This window comes from Dichomitus squalens (assembly GCF_000275845.1).
Source record: "Dichomitus squalens LYAD-421 SS1 unplaced genomic scaffold DICSQscaffold_31, whole genome shotgun sequence".
NCBI classification, from domain to species: domain Eukaryota; kingdom Fungi; phylum Basidiomycota; class Agaricomycetes; order Polyporales; family Polyporaceae; genus Dichomitus; species Dichomitus squalens.
This window is the reverse complement of record NW_006766913.1, coordinates 152406-175627: the sequence shown is the minus strand read 5'-3', so window position 1 is coordinate 175627 and position 23222 is coordinate 152406. Positions and strand designations below refer to the sequence as shown.

General features: G+C 53.8%; 7 protein-coding genes across 7 annotated transcripts; 6 read left to right on the top strand and 1 right to left on the bottom strand.

Annotated features, from left to right (window-relative positions):
* Positions 1 to 3018: 3018 nt before the first annotated feature.
* DICSQDRAFT_172304 (uncharacterized protein) lies at positions 3019 to 4709 on the bottom strand (the record flags this gene model as incomplete). Its single annotated transcript, XM_007368037.1, has 4 exons — positions 3019 to 3039; positions 3081 to 4082; positions 4482 to 4588; positions 4634 to 4709. 4 exons carry the CDS (start codon positions 4707 to 4709, stop codon positions 3019 to 3021), a joined length of 1206 nt encoding a protein of 401 aa, XP_007368099.1.
* Positions 4710 to 5672: 963 nt separating this feature from the next.
* Positions 5673 to 8740, top strand: DICSQDRAFT_172303 (uncharacterized protein; the record flags this gene model as incomplete). Its single annotated transcript, XM_007368036.1, has 6 exons — positions 5673 to 5727; positions 5793 to 5989; positions 6043 to 6986; positions 7214 to 7308; positions 7370 to 7596; positions 7658 to 8740. The coding sequence occupies 6 exons, from the start codon at positions 5673 to 5675 to the stop codon at positions 8738 to 8740; spliced, it is 2601 nt and encodes an 866-aa protein (XP_007368098.1).
* Positions 8741 to 9786: 1046 nt separating this feature from the next.
* On the top strand, positions 9787 to 10942 carry DICSQDRAFT_109141 (succinate dehydrogenase cytochrome b560 subunit). Its single transcript, XM_007368035.1, has 5 exons — positions 9787 to 9892; positions 9960 to 9999; positions 10067 to 10227; positions 10291 to 10473; positions 10571 to 10942. The coding sequence occupies exons 1-5, from the start codon at positions 9826 to 9828 to the stop codon at positions 10654 to 10656; spliced, it is 537 nt and encodes a 178-aa protein (XP_007368097.1). The 5' UTR covers positions 9787 to 9825; the 3' UTR covers positions 10657 to 10942.
* Positions 10943 to 11459: 517 nt separating this feature from the next.
* On the top strand, positions 11460 to 12613 carry DICSQDRAFT_172301 (uncharacterized protein; the record flags this gene model as incomplete). The annotated part of the gene is made up of 5 exons (XM_007368034.1): positions 11460 to 11740; positions 11807 to 11839; positions 11918 to 12078; positions 12277 to 12459; positions 12528 to 12613. 5 exons carry the CDS (start codon positions 11460 to 11462, stop codon positions 12611 to 12613), a joined length of 744 nt encoding a protein of 247 aa, XP_007368096.1.
* Positions 12614 to 13983: 1370 nt separating this feature from the next.
* Positions 13984 to 14789, top strand: DICSQDRAFT_172300 (uncharacterized protein; the record flags this gene model as incomplete). Its single annotated transcript, XM_007368033.1, has 5 exons — positions 13984 to 14051; positions 14115 to 14265; positions 14413 to 14490; positions 14559 to 14588; positions 14652 to 14789. 5 exons carry the CDS (start codon positions 13984 to 13986, stop codon positions 14787 to 14789), a joined length of 465 nt encoding a protein of 154 aa, XP_007368095.1.
* Positions 14790 to 15413: 624 nt separating this feature from the next.
* DICSQDRAFT_182098 (uncharacterized protein) lies at positions 15414 to 17298 on the top strand (the record flags this gene model as incomplete). Its single annotated transcript, XM_007368032.1, has 5 exons — positions 15414 to 15932; positions 16045 to 16189; positions 16253 to 16592; positions 16648 to 16854; positions 16910 to 17298. Coding segments are annotated over exons 3-5 (765 nt in total), but the record flags the coding sequence as incomplete, so codon positions are not given.
* A 3658-nt stretch (positions 17299 to 20956) lies between these two features.
* DICSQDRAFT_65653 (uncharacterized protein) lies at positions 20957 to 21659 on the top strand (the record flags this gene model as incomplete). The annotated part of the gene is made up of 2 exons (XM_007368031.1): positions 20957 to 21232; positions 21357 to 21659. The coding sequence occupies 2 exons, from the start codon at positions 20957 to 20959 to the stop codon at positions 21657 to 21659; spliced, it is 579 nt and encodes a 192-aa protein (XP_007368093.1).
* Between the last annotated feature and the right edge of the window lie 1563 nt (positions 21660 to 23222).

The following is a 23222-nucleotide window of genomic DNA, read 5'->3' as shown; positions in this document are numbered from 1 at the left end:
TGGGCCCAGTATAGTACAAGACCTAGGTCAGGGTCCTGTGACATAACCGAAAAGGGATAGAGACGGGACAGGGTCCTGAGTCTAGGTCAGGGTCGGGCAATATAACCGAAAAGGGAAAGGGGCGCGACAAGGGTCGGGGTCTGGGTCAGGGTAAAGTAATGTAACCAAAAAGGGAAACGGTCAGGGTCGGACTCAGGGTCCGGTCATATAGACGAAAGGGGAGATATTGAGGGAGAGGACTGGGGCTAGGAACATAGTCGTCAGGGGGCGGAACGGGGGATGATAGTGTACAGGCGGACGACGAGGGAACGGGAAGGTAAGCATAGGTCGCCGGGGACGGGAAGGGGAGTGGAGTGTACACGAGGGCGACGAGAAGGAGTAGTTCAATAACAAAAAGATAGGGGGTGGGGCGTACCAACGGTAACAAGACCGTTCTGGAGTAGTACGGATTGTCCTAGACAGTACCAGAAGAGTCCGGAAGCATAGCTACAGTACACGAGCAGAGAGTCCCAAATATGGTAACATACTACATAAGCGACCACAGCTAAGCGCTAGGAGACACATAGCCTCGTGTAGTCCGGACCGGATAAGTCCAAGTTCAACAGCGCACTACGTCGAAATTGGGGTCCCATAATTGGGACGTTTCTACTAACACATCGTCCATATTCCAGTGAAAAATCACATACAAGTCTTGCGAGGTATGATACACATGAGGTGAGGGTTTACCTCCCTTGTCGATATCCACATTGTGACAACAATAGGGCCCGTTGAGTTGCAACAGGTACTCAGTGTGAGCCGCGTATAGGTCGCCTATGCGACGCTCTCCGCGACGAACGAGTGGCAGCTCAAGCCCGAAACCTGGATCGATTCTCTGGACCGGACTCAAGACAGGAACTTCCCCGTTCGTCTCGTCGTCGAAATAGCCGACTGGAACGTGGCCGCTGTCCTCGTCTTCCCACTTGGTGAGTACAGAGCCCTCCGTATCTGACCAGTCCAAATTTTCAGACTCTGAAGAGTCGCTGACCGATTGCAAATCAGGCATGTCGTTCCAATTGGTCTCGATATAGTGCAAGTCAATACCTGCCGACGTTTCAGTGGTGGCGGCCAGCTCTCTGAGTTGTTCCGCTCGGGAGTGGCTCCCAATCTCCACGCTGTACGAGGTGAGTCCAGGTGGTTTTCCCTTCTTGTCTGACTTGACCAGGTTAGCTTTGGGGCACACGTTCGCATAGTGACCTGTTTCTTTGCACAAGAAACACTTGCCTTGCTCCCGGAGCTCAGCCCGTTCCTGGCTCGAAAGCCGGGGCTCGTTCCGATTGCGGGAGGATCATTTAGCTTGTCCGGACAATTTCTCGCCCTTGCCTGACCGGGGTTGGTGAGTTCTCCCACTATTACGCCCTCGGGAGCGGCGCTGATCACTCTGGGGGTTCTCACGGTCATTCTGATGCGAGTACGCCTTCTGGTGGCCTCCGGTACATAAGGGACTCTGGTTGTCTCGCTTATGGCCTCAAGGTTCGTTCCCTGGGCGAGAATAACGACCTCGGCCTACTTTATCAGCAATCTCAATAATTTCAGCGGCCTCCCTGACCTCAGGCCAGGTAGACGTGGTGGGGGTGAGTTCTTTCTTCCACAATTTGCGCTGTATGCTTTCATTCAAGCCGTTCCACAACTTGTCTACTTGTTCTCGGTCTGAGACAAATTTTATGAGCAGAAACAAGTTCTCAAGCTCATGAACGTAGTCACGTACACTACGTCCTCCCTGGTAAGTGTTCCGCAATTTCTCGTGCATCTGCAGGCGATAGTCGACTGGAAAACAGTAATTGAACAGTTCCTTGAACAGGTCTTCCAGCGTCCACTTGGCAGGGTTGTTGGACACGGTGTTGACCCAGAAGGTGTAAGCTCTTCCAGTGAGGAAGTTGGATATTGTTGAGGTGTACATTCATGAGTCTACAGTGTACCCACGAATATACTCCACACACTGACGCATGAATTTGTGGAATGTCTGAGCATTGGCTTCTCCGCCATACTTCCATCAGGAAAACGTCACGGACTTGTACAGGTACTTGGGGCACTTGGCCAAGTACCTCAAGTATCCCAAGTACCTCAAGTACCCCAAGTCCAATGGACTTGGCCAAGTCGGGTGGGTCGACTTGGCCAAGTCCTCCAAGTCCCTGTTCAAGTTCATGCCCAAGTTCACTGTGAGATGTATTGAATAAAGATGATATGCATGGAAGTAAATCAAAAGACAGCTGCTCTTGATCAAGGTCAAGCGTACAATATTTGTTAGTGGGTGCAGCGGCGGCAAAAAAAATGCCACCACTGGGAATTGAACCAGCAACCTACATATTCAGTGTCTAACACAGCATGTTCAACCACTACACCACAGAAGCTCACACTATGGCACAGGATACCAGCCATATATAGCGCTCTTTGCTGGACTCTGAGAAATTCTTCACCATCCTCTCCTGTACCATAGCAGAACTTGGACATCCACCACTGATACCACTATTCTTGGGCATTATCTGGATATTGTACCTCTGTATCACTACTGAAACAAGCACATTGTAACAACTTGAAGTCTTCTATCACATGTTATTGCCCTTCTTCTAATAGACTATAAAGCTGCTTCTATGGACTTAAAACAGACTGGTTTACAACTAGTGTATGGATGTCTATGATAGATATTATTACATAAGAAGTATACAAGATGTGTGACTGATAGAACACCAATTGCTCAAGTTGAGGCCTGAGTCTACTGAAGTCAACATGTAAAGTCCAAGTTGTGGCCCAAGTACCCCAAGTACCCCAAGTATATAGACTTGGGTCAAGTCCTTGTACTTGGGACCAAGTACACGGACTTGGGGCCAAGTACATGGACTTGGGGCCAAGTACACGAAGTTGAGTCCAAGTACATGAACTTGGGCCCAAGTATGGGTCCAAGTCCATGACATTTTCCTGATGCTCTCTGGCCGCTCGGGCTTGAGCACTGGTTTCCTGGTGTGTTTCTTCTTTTTACGAGACTTACACGAGGCCCTGCGCGAGCTAACGGACTCGTCCCCTTCAACGGAGCTCGTACCACCTACTTCCGAGGGCTCGGAAGAGGATGAGGATGAGCCGTCAGAGCTGTCCGAGGGGTCTCCACCTGTGATGCCAGCGAAGGCCCATTCTAGGTAGCTGCCTGGTTCCAGCTGGGCGACCGGCTGTAGGGATGATGCTCGGTGAACAGGCCCGAGACTCTTTCTCCTAGCTACGGATTCCTGGGAGATGACAGCACCTTTGGCCTTCCGGGCGTTCTGCAAGTCTCGCTTCTTCTTGCGAGCGGCCTTATGCTGCTCTGCCTCTTCCTTCAACCGGGCCAGCTCCTTCCGGATTTCCTGGAGCTGCTCCGTGAGGAGGCGGTTAGCCTCCTGGCTAGCAGAGCGACGAGGAGCGGCCATTATGGCTTCCTCAACCTCACTCGCCTCAGACGGGGTTGAAGCGCGGCTTGTAGTGTATGAGGAGCCCGACTGGGTAGATCCACCCGGTGTAGTAACCGCCGTCGGCTCACGTTCTGAGTCCTTCCGCCCTTGCTTTCGAGCTTCCCAATACTCCAGCATGGCACGCTGCTCATCTGTATCGTAGTTATCAAATATATTGTGATGCCCAGTACTATACAACTGCAGCTCGTGCCTCTGCGCATTCGGGTCTAGCTCATTGTCTGGGATGCCCGAGGCACCCCAGTTCCATGCATCCACGGTCTTCCCCTTGTCCCAAGAGGGACCCTCACTCCGATGCTTGGGAGAGAGGGAACGCGGGCGAGTCATCTCAACCGCTGCCATCCGGTGGGAATAGCGGTCCCGTTTCACTGAAGTAAGGCTCGCGGCGGCCGTATCGACGGCCGCCCGCTGAGGAGAAGTGAGTATGGGGCCATCCTGCGCAGTGACGGGATCCCGAGCAGGCAGAGCGGCGTCCGCACTGCGAGCACGGCGGCGCCGCTGGACTGGAATCCAAGGGCCGCCATCGTCGTTAGAGCCATCCTCGATGGTCACTGGATACTTCCGAACGCCCTCGCCGGTGTTAAACAGGCGCTGGTTTACACAGCTTGCCTAACACAGCCGTCACAAGATATGGAACCTCACAGCTGGTTACTGCAATAACCGAGGCTGTACTACTCATGTGGTACACACACACAGCTTCGCTGTGTACGCACTGCTTCTCTGTGCGTCTGTGCATCCTGGGAAGGTACTGTATAGTACTATGTAGCCACAGATGTACAGTAGTATATATAGGGGACCTCTGTACCCCCAATCTATAGTTCAGTTCACTCGAACATCTCCTCTCGTCGCTCTAACAAGCCTCTCTTACCAACCAACCCTTCCAGGTGAGTTACAAGCTGTCCGCTGTTGTTGCTACCCATGGGATGGGCTGTCGCCCTCCCGGGTTCAACAGCCGGCGTCGGAAACGGGAGAGTTTAAAGCCCCGTGGGCATCTGCGTGAGCAGTCACCAGTCCGGCTACAATAGCGGAGGACTGGGAACCCGAGGCGGGGACACCACGCTCGGTTCCGGGGCTGACACCACTGGTAGGGGACTCGGTCCCAGTAAGAGGGCTACCTGTGGCAGGTATGTCAGCCGTGACTGCTGCAAGGGGCGGCTCACCAGGTCTCAAAGGCTGAGCGGCCGAAAGAACCTCCGTGCCCGGCGGGCGACGTCTGAGGTTGTATCTAATAGACATGTCTGGGTTTTATAATAATAGGTTAGCTAACAAGGAGAGAGAGAACGGAAACGTGCGATATAGGTCGTCGAAAGGAGTCCCGAGTTGATCAGACTCGGAGGAGGCCCAGTCGACAAGGAAGAGAGAGATAGAGACGAGAGTGAGACGGTTGTTGTCGAGAGACTAGCTGTCAAAAATATGACGCGCTCGCTGGCCCGAAGGGGTAGGTGGCGCGTCACGAGAGGGAGTCTGAGAGGTTCGCTCGAGGTACTGACAGGTTATGAGAGTCTCGATTGAACGCTCCAGTTTGTACATACAGATCTGGGTTTATATACGGTTCACGGGCGCTATAACAGCTCTAAGGTTCGGGAACACACGGTACAGATAAGAGTTAGATAGGAGAAGCTAGGATTAGGAAGAGGCCAATCCCGAAGCACAACGTCGATCAGGTACGGAGGGGGAGAAGAGAAGTAGCGCGCGACGCGGGCGCTACAGTAGCTCTTCCAACGCGTCAGACTCCACATCATATGTTGTGTAGAATAACGAGCAAAGTCAACGCAGGACCTGGAGAGAAGAAGGTATGTCGCCACAAATATGACCCCCAAATCACCTCGACTGACCCGGATATGTCTTAGGGTTAGAGTCACCAAGTGACATGAACGCTTAGCAGCTTGCACAGACTATTAGCTTTACAAGAGTTCCATCTGGTACAGATCTGTTGACCAAGATCACACTGTGTTAGCCGTCGCAAAGCTGCTGTTAAGTGAGCCCCCACGTGATGATAGAGCACCCTTGCTTAGGGCTCAACCACAATATCATACGCGTTGAATGGATAGGCGGAGTTCATGTCCGATCGTCAGCCACTCTGCGTGCATTGGCGAAGCGTATGCTGTCTTTTCCGATGTACTAGCGCCTATGCCCCACCATTTTTCTCTCTCAACCACCATCACGGACTCTACAACCACTTCCCGACGCTACTATTGAATGTCCATCTCAACAGGTTGTCTCAGTAGCAGCTTCCTCTGCTCTGGGAGCTCAGGTACGAGCGGCGTTCAATCTACTCCTCTGGCTCTCAGGTCCTCTAACAATTCTGTCAACCTGCAGGCACCCTCATCGGCGATCATGACGTGCTGAAAGCATGGAAGAAGGAGCTTGAACGCAAGATCAACCTCTCAGACGATACGGGGAGCGATTTTCTGGCAAAGTACGTTCCTTCAAGCACTCCCTGCACTTGCGCGGATGTCAGTGGGACCGAGTTTGGCGCGTTCAAGCCTGGTGAAGTCAGTGCCTATCTTTCCTTCGTACGTGGCTTTCATACACCACCCGTTAAGTATTTAGCCTCACATTCCACCAGATCAAAGGTCTCAACGCGCTCGTTGCTTCATTCCCTGACCAGAAGAGGCTGTCGTTCTTCGACTGTCATACCCAATTTCAGCGGTTCCCCTACGCCGATTTCGCCGCCAACCACCACAAGTCCTATCCGGACATCGCTGTCTCTTTTCCTGGACAGATCCTGGACGCCAAGACCTTACCTGTGGACTGGTCACGGTTTTCCATGATCATCGAATTGAAAACTAAAAACGAGGATCCGTTTCGCGGCAAAGGCCTCAAGCACTGCAAGACCCTTATCCAGCTCGCTGTAGATGCTCGAAACCTTCTGCATGCTCATAGCCTTCTTGCAGCCTTTATCGTTGGTGTTTATGGCGACACAGTGCGCATTGCTCGCTTCGACCACGCCGGTGCTGTTTTCTCCCAACCCCTGTCGCTGCGTGAGGTCGACGACCTCCGCATCATCCAACGGTTTTTCTGGAATTTCGCCCACCCCAACGACGGCGAAACCGTGGTGGGCTGCGACCCGACCGTTCGCAGGCTGACGCCTGATGACGAGGAATGGCTTAAGCATCGGTTGGAGCTCGCCGGGGTGAGCAGTGAGGAATTCTTGTCCTCCGAAGCCCGTCGGGCCGAGGTCTTCAATGACGATGTGTCAGGGAATGCGGGTGTGTCCGCTGCATACATCCTCTTCAAGGCGCTCGACGTCAACGGCCGTCTGTTCTCTCGAGCGACCACCGTGTGGCTGGGAATCCGTGACACCCGTAGCTTGGTCAACGGTCGCCTCGTTGACCTACTTGTGGACAGGATTCCGGCGGAAGACCTGAAGGTGCGGATTGTCAAAGACGCGTGGCGACCAGTTGTTCGACGTTCGGAGAAGGATTCTATGCCCGTCTGTCAAGCATACCTCCGGCTGAGCGCGTGGGGGTTCCTAGTCTCCTCTTCGGTGGGGATCTGGGAGAGCGTGAGGTGCGTCAATGGGAGTCACATCTGTACGGCGCCCCAGCACCGCACAAGTTTGCAAACCATCAGAATCGCTTGTCGGGGCCCACATCAGGCACCGCCTCGTCGTCCACACCTCCGTCGTCCCTTTCCCCTCGGCTAGCCTGCGATTGCCCTCCTGTGCACCGTCCGATGCAGCAGACGTTCACCTGGCGTCAATCCCAGGGGCCTGAATATTGGCATCACGAACGAAGCCACATGCGCTTCGTGGTCGACATTATCGGTCGACCTCTGACTCGGTTCCGGAATACTCGAGAGATGGCATCTGCCATCCGAGACGGGATCCGTGGTACGTCTATCACTTGTTGTAGGCTGTATTGCCGATTGGACTCATAGCATGTGTTTGACAGGGCATCGTGTCGCTGTGACCCGCGCAGGCATCCTCCATCGGGATGTGAGCGTCAACAACATCCTCATCGTTGACGATCCTGCAGAACAAGGTTCTTTTACGGGTTTCATCCATGACTTTGATTATTCCTCTATGAGTCGGGACTTTCCAACCAACTTTACATCCGCGGCGGCATTGTCCGAGCTCCTGACTGTGGATGTCGATGGCGGTGAGCCGAAGGAAAGAGTGGTGCGTCGTCATAACGGTACCTGGAACTGGATCTAACGCCGACTTCCTCGCTAATGTTCAGGGAACTTTCCATTTCATGTCCATCGAGCTGGTAGCCGGTTCTGTAATCCCTTCAAGTCCACTTCACCACGATCTGCAGTCGTTCTACTGGGTCCTTCTGTGGATCGCCCTCAGGCACACAGATCACACCCATCCCATGGGCGACAAAGCTTGCCCATCCATCTTCCAGCTCGGCGACGCAAATTGTGTAAGTGCGAAACTCATCTGGCTCCACTCGCCGATACGCAAGAATCTCAGCGTCCGCGATAACGTGCCTTTGACTGTTCTCCTAAAGGAACTCGGCGATCTATGTCTCGGGACGATATTCCGGGACAACAACCCTCTGCATTACGAAGATGTCCTCGCGGTCTTCGACAAGGTTCTCGACTCTGAAGGATACCGGTCCCTATGGCCTGCGGAGGATCCGGCCAGGGCCTACAAGCTTCCGGATACTCGCCGCAAGAACAAGCTTTCCTCTTCAGGCACAGACATGGATGACGAAAGCACGGACTTCGAGCCCTATGACGAGGATCACAAGATCCGCATGTCCCTAGCTGGCCGCGACGGCAGTGGAAAGCTCGTTGGTGCCCCCAACCCCGTCAGCTTGATCAAGAGCGAGCCTTCGTTCACCCTGTGCAGCCCCGATAGAAACTACGATAGATGTATGATCGAGGCCGACGAGGTCGAGGCGATTCTGGACTGCTCCGACTCTGAAAATCACCCAGACGACGCCTCCGACCGTAGCCCCATACGAGAGGCCAAGCGTCGGAAGACAGCTGTATCGGGGACTCAAGCCAGCACTGCCAGCACGAAGGCTTCCACGACTTTGGTCGGCACGTCGGAAGCACTCTCCGGAAGCACCCTAACGAGGAGGGTCTCTATGAGAGAGCCCAGCCCCCTCAGCGGGTCTACCGTCAACGTAGAGTCCTGGCGCGGCCCAGCGAGCAACACTCGATTCGGGGGTGGTGGTGAAGATGGCCCGTCTCAAGTGCAGCCTGGCAGGAATGAGAGGAATATCCCCCAAGCAACGCGTGGGCATGTCGCCCGCATGCCATGCGCGATGGTCAGCGCGGCGAAGAAGAGAAGGCGATGCGAACTGGAATGACGGACTTTGAGCACACCTTGCGCTGGAGGCCCCTCGTCGTCATCTACGTGTACATACCCCTTCAAGATGAGGTTAGACGGGATACCGCGGACTCGCCGCGTAAAATGTTGTATGATGAGGGCTGTTGGATACGTCCCCGGATGAATAGCGCCACACCAGCTAGTACCTGTCCTCCACAATTGATTTGCTGCCTGCACGCAAAATTCAGCTCAAAACATCAGTCGGGCTCCCGCCAATATAGTCATGCGAGCTCGGAGCGTAAAGTGGGCCAGCCTCCGCCCGATGACCCTCAGGGCGAACTCGATTACGGGGACAACGCAGACCCAATTCTGGGGACTGTCACCTGTGTAATCTTCAGCAAGGGACGTAGCGAGATGATGTGTGTGGTGTGATGGGGAAAGGCATCTATACATTGTATGACAGCCTGTCCGAACATCCGTCCAAGCGTCGCGAGATCCTGAAGGGGACTGCCCAGATCTTACACGACATGGGCCAAGGTAGTAGCGACTGCAAGGAGAACTGTGGACCTGCGGCTGACCTTGACGAGTCTTCTAATGTTCTCAGGATGATGATTCCGAATCCCCCATCCTTCGTACAGAGTACAAGTCGCCCGCGTGGCCTCTGCGTTGCGTGCCCTCTTGTACCGGGCGCCTGAGAATTCGTGGGACCGTCAGGTTGATTGTACGGCGAATAGTCGACTGCGCCCCACCTCCCTTGCAGAAATTCTGACGGAACACATCAGCATGTTGGTGTATGACCAGAAGAAACGACACAGTATCAGTATCATGATGTTGCTGGAGGTGCATACAATGGATGTCCTCGAGTCCATGACTCCATCCAGGATCAAACGAAGTCACGAAAGAAGCCGAGGTGCCAGTACTGGCAGGAGCCTGAGGTTCGTTATATGCGCATGCTCATTGGCCAACAGTGGCAGCTAAGGTTAGGGCTACTCATGATATCACATGTGCGTGACACTGTGTGACCGGGGTCTACGGCCGAGGGTGTTCCGGCAAAGCCGCCAGCGACCGCACAGAGAACGCTACCACCGACACGACCAGCTCCTTCCTCTCATCCTTCATCCCACCATGTTCGCACACCGTGCTCTTGGTCTTGGTCCCGCTCTCAGGCAGGCGGCGCTCAGGTCTAGGAATGGTATGTGCAGGGCGCTCGCTTTCTAGGTGTCACACGCACAAGTGCTGGGAATTGAACTTGTATGCAGTGGCCAGAAAACCCACTCTGTGCAACATTGTCGCGAAGCGGTAAGTCCAATATCGTCATTGTATACCTCCTTCATTATGGCGACCCTTATATCCGCGCGGGATACAGCTCGGTCCAGACGGAATCGCTCCCTCCTTCTGCCGCTCAAGAGATCCTAAACAAGCAGCGTCTTCGCCGCCCCTCTTCTCCTCACTTTACCATCTACCAGCCCCAGCTTACCTGGCTTGGCTCCATTGCCAACCGTGTCACCGGTGCTGGCCTTAGCGTTCGTGAGTAGCTCACCCCTTGATTTGACCCACTTTTGGTCTTGTTCACCTGGTGGTGTTCTTCAGTGCTCTACGGTTATGCGCTCGCCTATCTCGTCGCGCCCGACACCTTCAGCTCTGTCAACGTCGTCGATTTCATTCATGGCCTCCCGGAAGGCGTAAAGTATGCAGGCAAAGCCATCCTCGCCGCCCCATTCGCGTTCCACTCCTGGAATGGCCTCCGTCACTTGAGCTGGGATGCCGGCAAGTGTGAGTACAATTGCCTATCGCGCACCTTCGCGTTACCCGCATATGACCGTGTTTCTGACTCGCGCACCTCCTTATCTTCGATTCGCTCGCCCTCAAGTCCTGACGCTCAAGGGCGCTTACTCTTCCGGTTACGCCGTCCTTGGCCTGACCGCTGTCTCCACCGTCGGTCTCCTGTTGTTGTGAATACTGCATGGTAGAATGAATATCTTCTGGTATTGCGGCTGTATCCGGATGGCCGATGTTTGCGTCGTGTTGTCAAAGCCCTATAACATGCAGAGCATCGTCATCGTCTGACTCATTTACGTGACGTCACTGGTCGTGCATCATATGTGCGCGACTGGGACTTTCTTGCAACGCGCTTGTGAGTCTCCTGTATACAGCACAATCCCTTGTCTTTCGTTTATTGAATCGTAGCAACAGTTTGTCCGTAGACGCGTAGCTAAGTTCAATGACATCGTGTTCAGAAGCCCTATTTGTATGCGGCAAGTTGAAGTGTTGTCGGCCAAGAGTCCCACTTGGCCTCGGTAAAGATGATCCTAGACGTCATCTTGCCTCGCGCTAATTGTGCTTTGCAGTGGCAGGGCTGACGCTGATTCAATCCTCTCACATCGACGGGGATGATGCACATGGTGGTTGCTCAACGGCTCCTGAACTCTACGCTGCTTCATACTGGAAGGTAGGCTACCACTAATCTTCCCTTGTCATTGCTCGTTCATGATATTGACAGGTCTTTTTAGCATTTCGTTGTGGCCTCCGCGGTCTTCCGGCCAACCAGCACCCTCAGTATCTGTCGGTTTTCCCCTACGTGAAGCTATTCATGTCCTCGTGAATGATTTGTGGCCTCATTTACTTCTTCACTTCTTCGGATGCCCAGAAAGATGCCAATCGACCCCGCATCCCTGAGCGCGATCAGCTGCAGTGATTCGGCGCACCCCTAAACACCCGATGTTGTCTCGGGCGAGGAGCCGAAGCTCTCTTACCCGCCGATGGCCAACTCCTCATTGGACAAGTATCACACCACCTTCAGCGAGAGCGGTCTGATCCAAGCGGTTGTAATGGCTAGACCTCGCCGGCATCTCATCCTATGCGCGCTAGTCCCGATCAAAGCCGAAGGCTACACTGCTTGGCATCCAGGTCTCACTACAAAACCCCTGCCTCGCCAATACACCTCTTTGGCTTCTCAACCACACCCTCATCCTCATGTTACTTCATCGCATCGTCGGTTCCAGAACCCTCCTTCGACCGAGCGCGCTTGTGCGCCGGAGTGGTCAGTAACAATCGCATCCTCATTGACCAGCAACCTGGGCTCACTATCCTTCTTCATAGTCGTCAGGAGCTACGCCTTACCCTCTGTCGTTAGAAGACGGTGAGTCGCTAGCCACCTCAGACTGCCTGCTCAGCCCGCGGCTCGACCGCAAGCTAACCGCCCGTGCTTCCCCTGCAGTCGGATCCAGACCGATTCCCTGCCACCATCCGCCCACCAGGAGATTCTCAATGGGCAAAGGCTGCGCCGCCCTAAAAGTCCCGTCCTTACCATCTACCAGCCGCAGCTGACGTGGGTTGGCTCTATCCTCAGTCGGTTCACTGGGACTGGGCTTGCTGTCCGTACGTACTGCTCCTCCGTTCTGGATGTGTTGACAGTTATTCAATGTCGTCTTGCCACGCTTTCGCGCGCATCTCATCCACGTACTCTCCCGTCACATGAACGTCTTTCACCATCCTTTCCGTATATCTACCCCCCGTACATACACCCTCTTCATACATCACCCCTGCTGCACCGATTGGGACGCCACCCCACTCTAGTTCTCTACGGATCCGCACTCGTATACCTTGTCGCCCCGGACACGTTCTCTTCTGCACAAGTCATTGACTTCATCTCTACGCTGCCCGACGCCGTCAAGTACGCCGGTAAGGTCGTGCTCGCCACCCCGTTCGCGTATCACTCCCTATGCGGCGTCCGGCACATTGCGTGGGACGTTGGCAAGTGTGAGTCTGCCTTGCTCTCACCATTTTACAGTAGGACGTCGTCGTGCTGATGGTATGGCATCGGGAAGTTTTGAGTCTGCGCGGGGCATACGGGACGGGGTACGCCGTGATTGCGGGGACGGTGATAAGCACCGTGGTGATGGTGTTGAGGTGAGGTGGGGGCTCGCTGTGCGTGACGGTCTTGGAGCTCCTCCTTTGTAACACTATAATCGACCTCAAACGCCTGTAGAAGTTGCGATGTCTTTCTCCTCGTGCAACTATTTGTGAGCATTTCTCAGTAACCATCCCATACTGTATGTTGATTGATGCTGCCTTAGCATTTTGCTACTCGCCTTAGCCCAACCCCACATGTTGAGAGGGATCCGATCCGACGAACGCGCTGTTCTTTCCATCTTACATTGGAACCGCAGAAGCAACACACACGCACAGCATGCATGTCAACTGATGACTCTGATCGTTGTGCGAACTGCTGTAGCTCATATTACGCGGGGGAGATCTCAGAGCTCGCAAATAAATTGATTCAGGCCAGATGCCTGAGTCCGCCTTGCTACGGCGCGTATGAGACGCCCGCAGCTCCAAATGTGACAGGGCCCATGATGGTGCCCCACTGGACTTCCTGATATCTTCAGTATCCGGGGTAGCCTCACTAGCAGGCGTGCGTCACTGTTCGGAGGCGTGCAGGTAGCCGGTAATGCTCCTCCCAAAGGATGTGCTCACGAAGATGTGCCCGCTCCTCTCGCTCGCTATCGTCACAGGTTTGATAGCATGGGACGCGTGGTGCGTGATATGCACCTTACTTCCGACATTGAACGCCATGACTCACGGATAGGACACACCGGCGCGAGTTGCACAGACATTTCGGAAGCGCACGCACAACGACGTGGGAAATGTCTAAGACTAGACTACAACGCTCGAGGTCATTGCGCCTCGTGATGCGAGCACGATAGACTGGCTGCGGTTAGTACACGAAGCGGATCTATGATTTACCTATTATGAACTGTGGACTCCTGCTTCTGTAGATGGTACGATACGATGCTGACAGATGGTACGATGTCGATAATGCATAATTTGAATGCAAAGTTTACCACTTTGATTCCTACTCGGGGCCGCAACGCCTCCGACCTTCATTGAATCGGCTGCATCGAGCCCTGAAGGATGATACGCCATGAGCCTCCTGCAGTAACCCCCCCGATCAGAGTCTGTCTCGAGATTACGGCGACCTTGTAGGTTTCCATCTCGCTTCGGAGTAGAACCTAAATGCCATGTCATCTCACGCGGCGCCGTTGGCCGACGTCAGGATTCGAGCTGCTTGGTACAAAAGACATCAAATGGCAGGCGTAGAAAGAGCAAGGATAGCATATAGAGGTTAACCCCCATACGTACTACACCGATCCCTACAAGATGCGATGCTACTCCTTCCCCCGAGCCTTGTCTCTTTCCGGTATCGTCGTCTGAACCGCGGTCTCGGTCGCCTCGCAAACCTCGGCTCTTCCGCCCGAGTTTGAGGTCATTTTCGCAGGACAGATGATCGGCGCCCCCTACACGAACACTACGGGTCCGTTCGGCCTCCGCGTGCACGCACCCCTTTCCGGGTGAGTTGGGCATCCCCATAAAGCTGCATCTTTGTGTTCTCACGGGTATGAACTCATACACAGAGGGAACCTCACGGATGCCACGACAGGCGAGGTCGTTGCAACGATGCTGCCGACGGCAGATGACGGCTTCATCATCGGCTCGGCGACATTGTTCTCCCACTGGGTCCTGCCATACGTCTGGAAAACGGACGGAAAGCTCGCGTCGATGACTGTCAGAGGCAGAGATGGGCGAGGGACTAATGACACCGGGGGTCAAGCGTGAGAGAGTCTATGGTTTTCCTACCGATTGCATGTCATAACTTCAGGCATTGTAGAATTCAATAAAGCCAGAACTCTGGAAGCTGAAATAGAGAGAAAGCCTGAGCCATTAGAAGAAGTCACCGCTGCCGACTTTCGGGGTCCTGGGGTCAAGCACATCTCTGGTCAGAGGCGTCGGGTAAGTCTTGCGTGATGACTACGTTTGTGAAAAAAATACGAACCTCAATGTTACGCAACTGCGACTAGGAATACGACCGGCCACAGTTACTGCTATGTGTAAGTCCGCGATCCTACGAGCCCAGAGCGGGCAGCCTCCCATGGAGCTGAAACTCACTGCAGAAGGGATTCCTTTGCAGACATGTGGAGACGGACTCTTCGGCATACTCGTGGATGAATAGCAACTTCTTCATCATGAAGATTGTGGGGACTGCAGAGCCGCTCGTGCATAACATCACCATTTACGGAGTGGCCAACTGAACGCGATGCAGTAGACCCAGTAGGGGTACCAATCACACGCTGTGTGAATTTCGGTTCATGAATGAACTTTGGAGCTAATTCTCAGCCAAGTTTCATAAAGGCTCTCGATCTGTCGGCTTCAATGTCAGTGTGGAAATTGACTTTGGTTCTCTGTTCCTGCGGCAGTATATGTCAGAGCTGATGGCAAAGTCCGGCGTTGATATTGCTAAGGCAGCGGATGAACTGATAATCTACCAATGAAGCACGTTCAACCGCATCCTCAGCTTACCATTGTTACGCGGACTCGAAAAGCGCACTACGCGCTTCAGATTCGCTCGAAAAAAATGCTCGCTTGGTGATAGCAAGCCAGATATGTTATGAAGATGATTGCCTAGACTGTCGTCGAGGAACATGACGGCGGTGAGTAGGAAGAAACGATCGGAGGAAGGCTCAGCCGGATTGTGCCCACCCCCAGAAATCGCCGGCCTACTCGGCCAGCCGGAATGCCGGCGGTTTCCGGGTTCCAGGGTCGACGACTCGGACTGCGGTCTGGGTCTCGCCGCTTAGCCGTGCAGTGACGCCGGTCAACTCGGGGACCGTCGTCTGCAGCCATTCGCTCTCTTATGCTGGACCCTGCTCACATGCGCCATGGATGGTGAAGGAGACATCGATGATTGAGGAAGTTACAAGCCAGCTCCTTTCCGACCGCTTCTCTTCCTAATCTCGCCGACTTCGTCGTCAAATTCATCTGGTACCACGGCCTACTGTCTGCGTTCGGAACGTCATTACTTTTCACCCTCACATTATAGCGTGTTATGCGAATCTTGTCATCATGCAAACCTAGTTTCTGTCTCGAACTTTGGAATCTATATGTGGTACGGGCTTCTTGCTATCAAACTCTCTGGACACGCTTCACGGTGGCTCAGACCTAGGCTAGACACGTACCGCACATGTTTTTCACAAAACAGAGGAGTCGCGGATCGCGGGGCACCCACAGTTCTCCTGATCATATCTTTGCAACCGTTCACTGGGTCATTCTCCGACTCTGCGATGAGGAGTGTCGGGAATTGTCCATGCCACGCGAGATTGTGAGCCTCGAGGTCACCTCATGAGGCATCACGAGCTTCCGTTTGGAGCGGAATGATCGGGCTGGGCTTGCTTCCTGTATGTATTGATTTCACGAGGCGTATGTCCATTCCGTGATGGCTGGACGATCCGTTCTGCTACCGGACGATGCTGATAGTCTCGTCTTTGCTTCCTCGTACGATGGGCATAGATCCCCTACAGCATGCTAGACAACAATTCTGCATGAACACGCAAATCATTGTGTATGACTTATACTATGATGTGAGGTACGCCGTAGTGAGCGAGCGTATCATTCTCGCTCTCGAAAGTATCCTCAATCGAAACATCCAGATATAGTAAGCCTCTCAGCGTATGCTACGTGCTTTTCCATATCTGATTCTCTCACCTGCCCTATCGAGGTATCAGGGTCCAGTGGACACATTATACAGGCCTAAGTCCTCCCTGCTTTCCCTCCTGCGCGCTTGCGCCCACAACCTCGCGAACATATCAAGGCGCGGCGATGTCGCGATCAAGGAGAAATCTGGTCTTGCACTCGAGACGCGTCGCCTCACATCCTTCATCCACCTGGTATGCAATTCCTACCGCTGCTCGAACAGGACACGGAGATGGCTCTGGTGCAGAGCCGCGGATTCGACGACGTGGGGTGCCAGACGTCTCGTAGCCCAAGTCCTAAACCGTGTACGCTGGAGGACTTTGTACCTTCGCTGGAGGACATGGAGGATCTTGTTTCCGGCCTGGGTGAGTTATAAGCCCATAGGATACATGGATGTTGCTAATTCGGAGTCCTTCTCAGCGGCAGTGATGCCGGTGGCTGGCAACACCGCTTGCGCTCCTCCCGCCTACTCTGATTCCGTCACCGACATGCCCACATCTTCGCTGGGCCTAGATTTCGACGCTCTAATCGCTGGACCCCCTTCTTGTGGCTCCTTGGTGCCTCCTGCCCTTGGGCAGCAGACCCGTCATGCAACGGCTGCAACGTCAAAACTGTCAGGTGCTGGTGGTAAGCTCGGGTACTACTCAGCTTCACTCTTTGATGCTTATCCTTCGACTCGTAGAACGCTCCGGCCAGCAAGGGACAACATCAACCAACCGCTGCGCAAGGTCCTTCCCATCTGACGTCTATATGCGTGCTCGTCCTATGATCTGGGATGTCACTTCCTCTACGATGCCTCCCCCAGAGGCTCACCTGCTCCACGACGAAGCCCGACATCCCCGGGATCATTCTTACTCCGAATACGCTAGCGAGATGGCTGTTCCTCCCTGGCGTTGCCCCTCCATCGCGGAGGCAGTGTTCCGAACTCCCTCGACGCATGAAGAAGACGCTTTCACCGCATTCTCTACTCCCCCTGCTATTTCACCCCCGCATACTGGGAGCCTATCCTATCGTTGTCAGCCGAACAAAAACTGTAACTCTGCTCGTCAAACCGCTCGCATAGAGACGTGGACCCAACGTAGCTCTCCTTTGCGGGACACTGCTACATCGATGCATGCTATGCCGGGAACCTATCCCCCCTCTCCAACGGCGGTAGACAGTCCGTGGCACTCCGCAGAAGTGTGTCATTCTGCCCCATGTTCTCCCCGTCGTACGCGTCACCATTGCTGCGAGACTCACTCTGCAGACACGCCCACGTCTACCACACTCAGTGATCTGTCGCACTCTGGATGGAGCAGCACAGACTCGTCTCCAGACTCTGGATTACGTCTCTCGATACATAACCCCCTGCACTCTCCGTACGCGCTACCCCGGCGGTGTGCACAAACTCCAGCACACTCTATGCCTGCGCAAATGCATCCGAGCGTTGTCAACATCTCCATTTCGCTACCTTCGTCATGTTCCCATCAGGAAGATACATCTTACCATCGTCTTCGGTCGATATGTATTATACTCCTTCCTTTGGCACTCCTCATACCATTCGGGACGTACATGTGCACCACACTTCTCCCGTCGAGTCGTTCTCCGCATTCGAGCTTCATGCACGGACCTTTGTTGTGGCGGGCGTTTTCAAGTCTTCTTTCCTGCGCGTTTCACTTCATGAAAGATTCAGATGTGAAAATATAAGCTGTCGTTGACGGGTCTTCGAACTTGGAGGGATAAGCCGCGGATCATTGGAGGGCCTACCATATGGCATACGTAGGAGTCGAACCCCCTCATTCGGTAATTCCAGGAAAGTGGACCCCCGACCTCCAAGTACTTACAGTACTAGTGCTTTGCAAAAAAGATTGCAGACCGAAGCGCGCAAAATCCGGTTTGGCCCTGTTTGGCCACCCGGGGAAACGCCTGCGATGCCGGAAGCCTCTTTGCAGCATGGTCGATGTTTCAGCTGAAAACCTACCTAAAATATTGGAAAGGTGTACTTTGGAGGCAAAGAACATCATGGTGCATGTTTGGAGCAGAAAAGTGGGCTCAGACTCGAGCACGGTCTTGTCGAACGTGTGAGCGCCCCGGTGTCCGAAACAGGAATTCTCGCCGTAGCCGACTGGGAACAAATAGGGCCAAGCAGGATTCCGCGCGCTTCGGTCTGCAATCTTTTTTGCAAAGCACTGTACGTTCGTAACCGGTCTTGAACGTTTGAACATTTCCAGACTCCATCCTTGTCGTTGCAACGAGCAGCATGTCTTTCCTACCGACATATTTGGGACGACAGATTCATGCATATATCACGCCTCTAAACACAGCTATCTGCATAAGTGTTCTTCTGAACGTCGCCCATCGGTTCTTCAGAGCGGCGTTCACTAGTACCGTTACGATGTCGACAATCTGCTCAAATTACCAGATGAGTCTTCCAATCGTGGACAGCCTCATGTAAGGGATAGTCGCAAAGTCTCATCAGCAATTCGGGTGAGTGCGACTCGTGTTTTCCCTAGTTGAGCCCCCACCAACCATCCGATAACGCTCACCATGTATGGCCTTGCAGTCACGACGCGCTTTCTCGCAGACGACGCCCTGTAGGTCTCGCGATCCTCTCGAGGGGTTTGAGATGAGGCCATTGCGGTCTTGAGCTAGATAGTGCCTTCCATCGGTAATGACACTAGCTAGCTGCAACGCCAGTGCCCTACCATGTTCTTCAGGCATCCAGGCCTTGACGCAGACTTAGAATAGCGCCGGGAACTCCAATTCATTTCACTTCTGACGAGAAGTCATACACCATAAGCCAAAAACCCAGATTTAACGCTCGCAAACCTTGCTATGTGACTCCAGCAAGGGCACCTGACCGTTGGGTTCGAGCTTCTCTGTGGGCGTCGTGGGAGTGTCTTCGCGCCGGCGGTGACTATTCCACATGCCCTGCACCTATTACGGGACATGGCGGTGAACAAGACCTTCGACCTTATCTCCAGACATCGCCAGTGAATGAGACTCGGCAACTCTTTCAAGCTTGGGCTTTTCCGGTCTCGTCCATTGGATTCGAGCTCGTCGGTCGACACTGGGCTGTTTTGGACCTCTTTTCTCTGGCGCATTTGGCCCATCGGTCGAGGCTTCCCCAGAGGTACGATCTCATGATATTTCATATCGACACGAGGCTAATTCTCAGAGATAGTAGGCGGTGTTGAACGTATGAGATCGTGCACCAGAAGACTTCCTAGACATCTACGCCAATTTGGTATAGTCTACTCGTCCCAGGGATAAGGATCCTAGCATTCGGTAACACCGCCTTCTGGCATACTTGGTCTGACGGGCGGTGGCTAGAAGAACAGAACGAGTATATAAAGCGCACTTCGGTGGATACATTTCAGCACCCCCAGCCTGATCGTCATGCAGACTCTGCCCGAATATGAAGCCGAAGAGCGCCGCTACCAACAATTGACCAAAGCCTGCGATCTCAGCACTCAAGGTAACGGCTTGTCTGCCCTTATCCTGTTGTGACCTGAAGCTCACCGGTTGCGCACCGTACATCTGCAATATTGATGATAGGTCATAATAGGGTTCATACACCACCATCGTACCCAGAAGATGCAGACTTCTCTTCGACACCTTGGGCACCTCAAAGTGCTCTGCCTACGGATCTAGTAGTCCATGGAGTGCCATTAGAACCTATCCAAGAGAATGCCACGTCCTTCGGTTCGCCGTATCACATGCCTCTTACTGCCTCGCCGCTCGTTCAAATGAAGGATATCAACGGATCAGGTGAGGCATGCAATTTGGCAACAGTAGCACAGGGGACATGACACTCACAGACGACTCTTGAACAGACTTCGAAAGCGATCAGACTTTGGCGGACCTGGAACTGGCTACGGACCAGTCTCCCCAGGCAACTGGTGTCTCCTCCCGTGCACGTCCCGTAGCCTGGGGTGCCAGTCCCGTCGACAAGCCCCGGGAGACAATCGAATCCTCTCCCCGTTCGCAACTCATCCATAGGCGTACCGGGAGCTCCAGGCAGAGTACCAATCAGCCCCGCAGCACGATGAGTCGCTCAAGTTCCCGACACGGAACATCATCACGCCGCACATCTATAGACCATGCGACGTCCAGAGCATGTTCGCGACAAAATTCTGATGGCGGTCATCGGCATCGTGAAACCCGTAACCCTGTTATCTCGTGCGCCGATTCGAGTGGGAGCTTCGTGGGTCTCCAGACGGAGGTGCCTCAGGCGATTGCGCACGCGGTATCGCACATACTTTCCGCCGATACACCGGCACCTCATTCGAGCTCTACACAATTCCACCCCCTCTTCCACGCCAATCCTTCCCTTCTGCGGCCTGCGACAATGCCCGAGCCTACTGTCTCCCAATCCGACCTTACGATTAATCACAACGTTGTGACTCCCCCTTCCCGTCAGCCTCCGGGAGCCCTAGGTTCACCATCCTCACGGCCTGCAGTCCCCAGGGAGTCAGGAAGGAAACGCAGGCGTGTCGGGATGTCTGGTGTCTATACGCATCACGCCAACTACAGCAGCGACACATTATACTCTGACATCGTGTCTGCGGCTGGACTCAACTATGGGTTGCCATTCCGGGCACCTACGAGCTCCCTGCCTTCCCCTGCGGCACCACCGCCCTGCCTCCTAGTTCTCCCTACGACTGCTGCGGCAGTGCAGTCGCGCCCTAGCCAAAGTGCTTCTCGAAGCTCTACCGGTCGGTTTCCGTTAGCCACGGCGCTAGACGGAATGCAGAGCCCCCGGCTTCCAGTAGCGGACGACTTCGGCACTGACACCGACACTCGAGCCGATGTTGAGAGATTCGCACCAGTCCAGCAGAACACGGACGCGTGGAAGCCGACTTGGGAGGTTTTCCCGTTGAAGGTGCACCGTGGATATGACCTCAGAGTCATCGAGATCCAACGGGACTGGGACGATGAGGAACTGCTGCGTGAACTCGGCATTGCGTATGATAGACTACGCACGTGGTATCGGAAATACTTCTCTGTCATGAACGTTTGGTGGGTATGTAGCCCGTTTTCCGCTCCCTATGCTGATTCCTTCCTGGATACTAGGTATGTCACAATGGTGGCGGTATGTAGTACTTCAGCTGTCGTGGCGCAATCTGGATTGACCGTGGTATGTTCAGATCAACCAACATTTCGTCTTTCCGCAGAGGGTGGGCCCGGCGAAGATAAGCCCACATCGCAACATGCGCATGCGCTATCTACTTGCGCACCCTGACCACGTGAAGGGTCAGCACGAGATCATGCGTGCACTTACCGAGCGCCGGGACTATGGCGTCGAATTTGTCGAGCGTGCTGAAATGGGTCGGATGGTGCTGCTTGCCAGTGCCCTGGCTGCATTTCCACTCGGCATTGCTATCGTTTATGGGATCTCCAACGGAGACTGGCCTGGAGCGTTTGGTATCGCTGGTGAGCCTGTCGAGTGAGGCCTTTCCCCCGTCTTGTAGTTGACTAAATGTATCATTAGCTTTCTTCTCGCAGGCTTTCTCTCTGCCGCTTGGGGTGTTAGCCACGATGTTCGTGTGGCGTGAGTGCTGAGACGGAATAGGATGACTCTGCTCATTTGCGGGACGTCGCGGAGGCTGTCCTGGATCTGTGGCTACTAGTATCGAGGGGAAATGCCTCGCGAACGCCATCGTTGGCCTACATTTGCTGCCCCTTTGACACGTCTTCATCGCCTCAGGGAAATTAGTCTTCCCCTTGATTTCTCAGCAGACCCCGTCCAAGCATGTGGACTCGAAGAGGGTACTGCTACATGCATGCAGAGGATGCCTTAGTCCAACGGAAGATGGTTGCTGCCAATACAAACTCCTTTGCACGCGCCCTCGAGCGGGCGGATTGCGCTATCAGAATCTTGACACGAAGCGATATGGGTGGCGAATGGTCACTATTTCATGTTTTGAGAGGCGAAGATAGTAACAGTCCTATAGGCGCACTTGACCAAGATAATCGCAAGGTGGGTTGATGTGTTTTGGGCATCAGTAAACATGGGAATCACTTCATGCGTCTTAAACACGTGTTAAGGGCATTAAGACGTCTAAGACGGCATTAAGCGTTAGTAAGTCGTAAGAGTTGAGATGCTCGATTAAGACGGATTAAGACGATTAAGATGGGCCAGTGCAAAAACGTTCTGCATCTAATAGTGTTGCCGCCAAGCCAGCTAAGCTAAGCTAAGCTGACGAGCTGGATCGCGCTGGATCACCAAGCCGGAGCAAGCTAAGCCGAGATCCGGCTAGCTGGGCGCCAACTCCCTGGCCAGGCCCCAGCCACAGCTTGACTTGCAAGCTCACATTCCAGATATGGCAAGACGTTGCATGCGCCGACAGCGAACTGGGCATCATCGTTCCTAGCATAGTAACAACATGGTATACATGCACAGAACATAACACCATGTATGCATAAGTTCAATATATCTCCCTGAGCAGGTGTGAGCTGCCAAAACATGTCCGAAGGCCACAACGGAATCGCTGGGTATGCATGTCAGAAATAGTCAACACCAGTAATCCGGTGTGAACCTGTCGGCTTATCTACTCGACTAAATAGAGCGACACATTGTTCAACAGCTCAGTATCTGTGCTGGATTACCTTGAAGACTGCATATGTGATGTGGTTTGAACACAGCTGCTAAAGCCGTTAAGACAGAAAGCAGGATACACGAGAGTCTATAATTGTCACAGCCAACGAGCTGTGCCACCAGATAAACAAAGACAAAGCTTACTGGTGAAGGGGTTGGTGCTGAGAGCGAAGCAACCACAAGTGACACAGCAAGAGATGATGCAAAGATGTAGATTCCCTAGACTAGGAGGGGCAGTAAGAGGTAGGGCTGCTAGCTACCTACAGAGGAGATGGGTGATCGACGAGAAGATCAAGTCTGAGGTTCCCTGCCTCAGACCCCCTACTATTTATACAATTACAACGGTGCACAGACCAGGTACCTATTTGTCCCTGCTTGGTCAGAGTCTGCTGACTCGTGTCCTGTCTCCTGACCT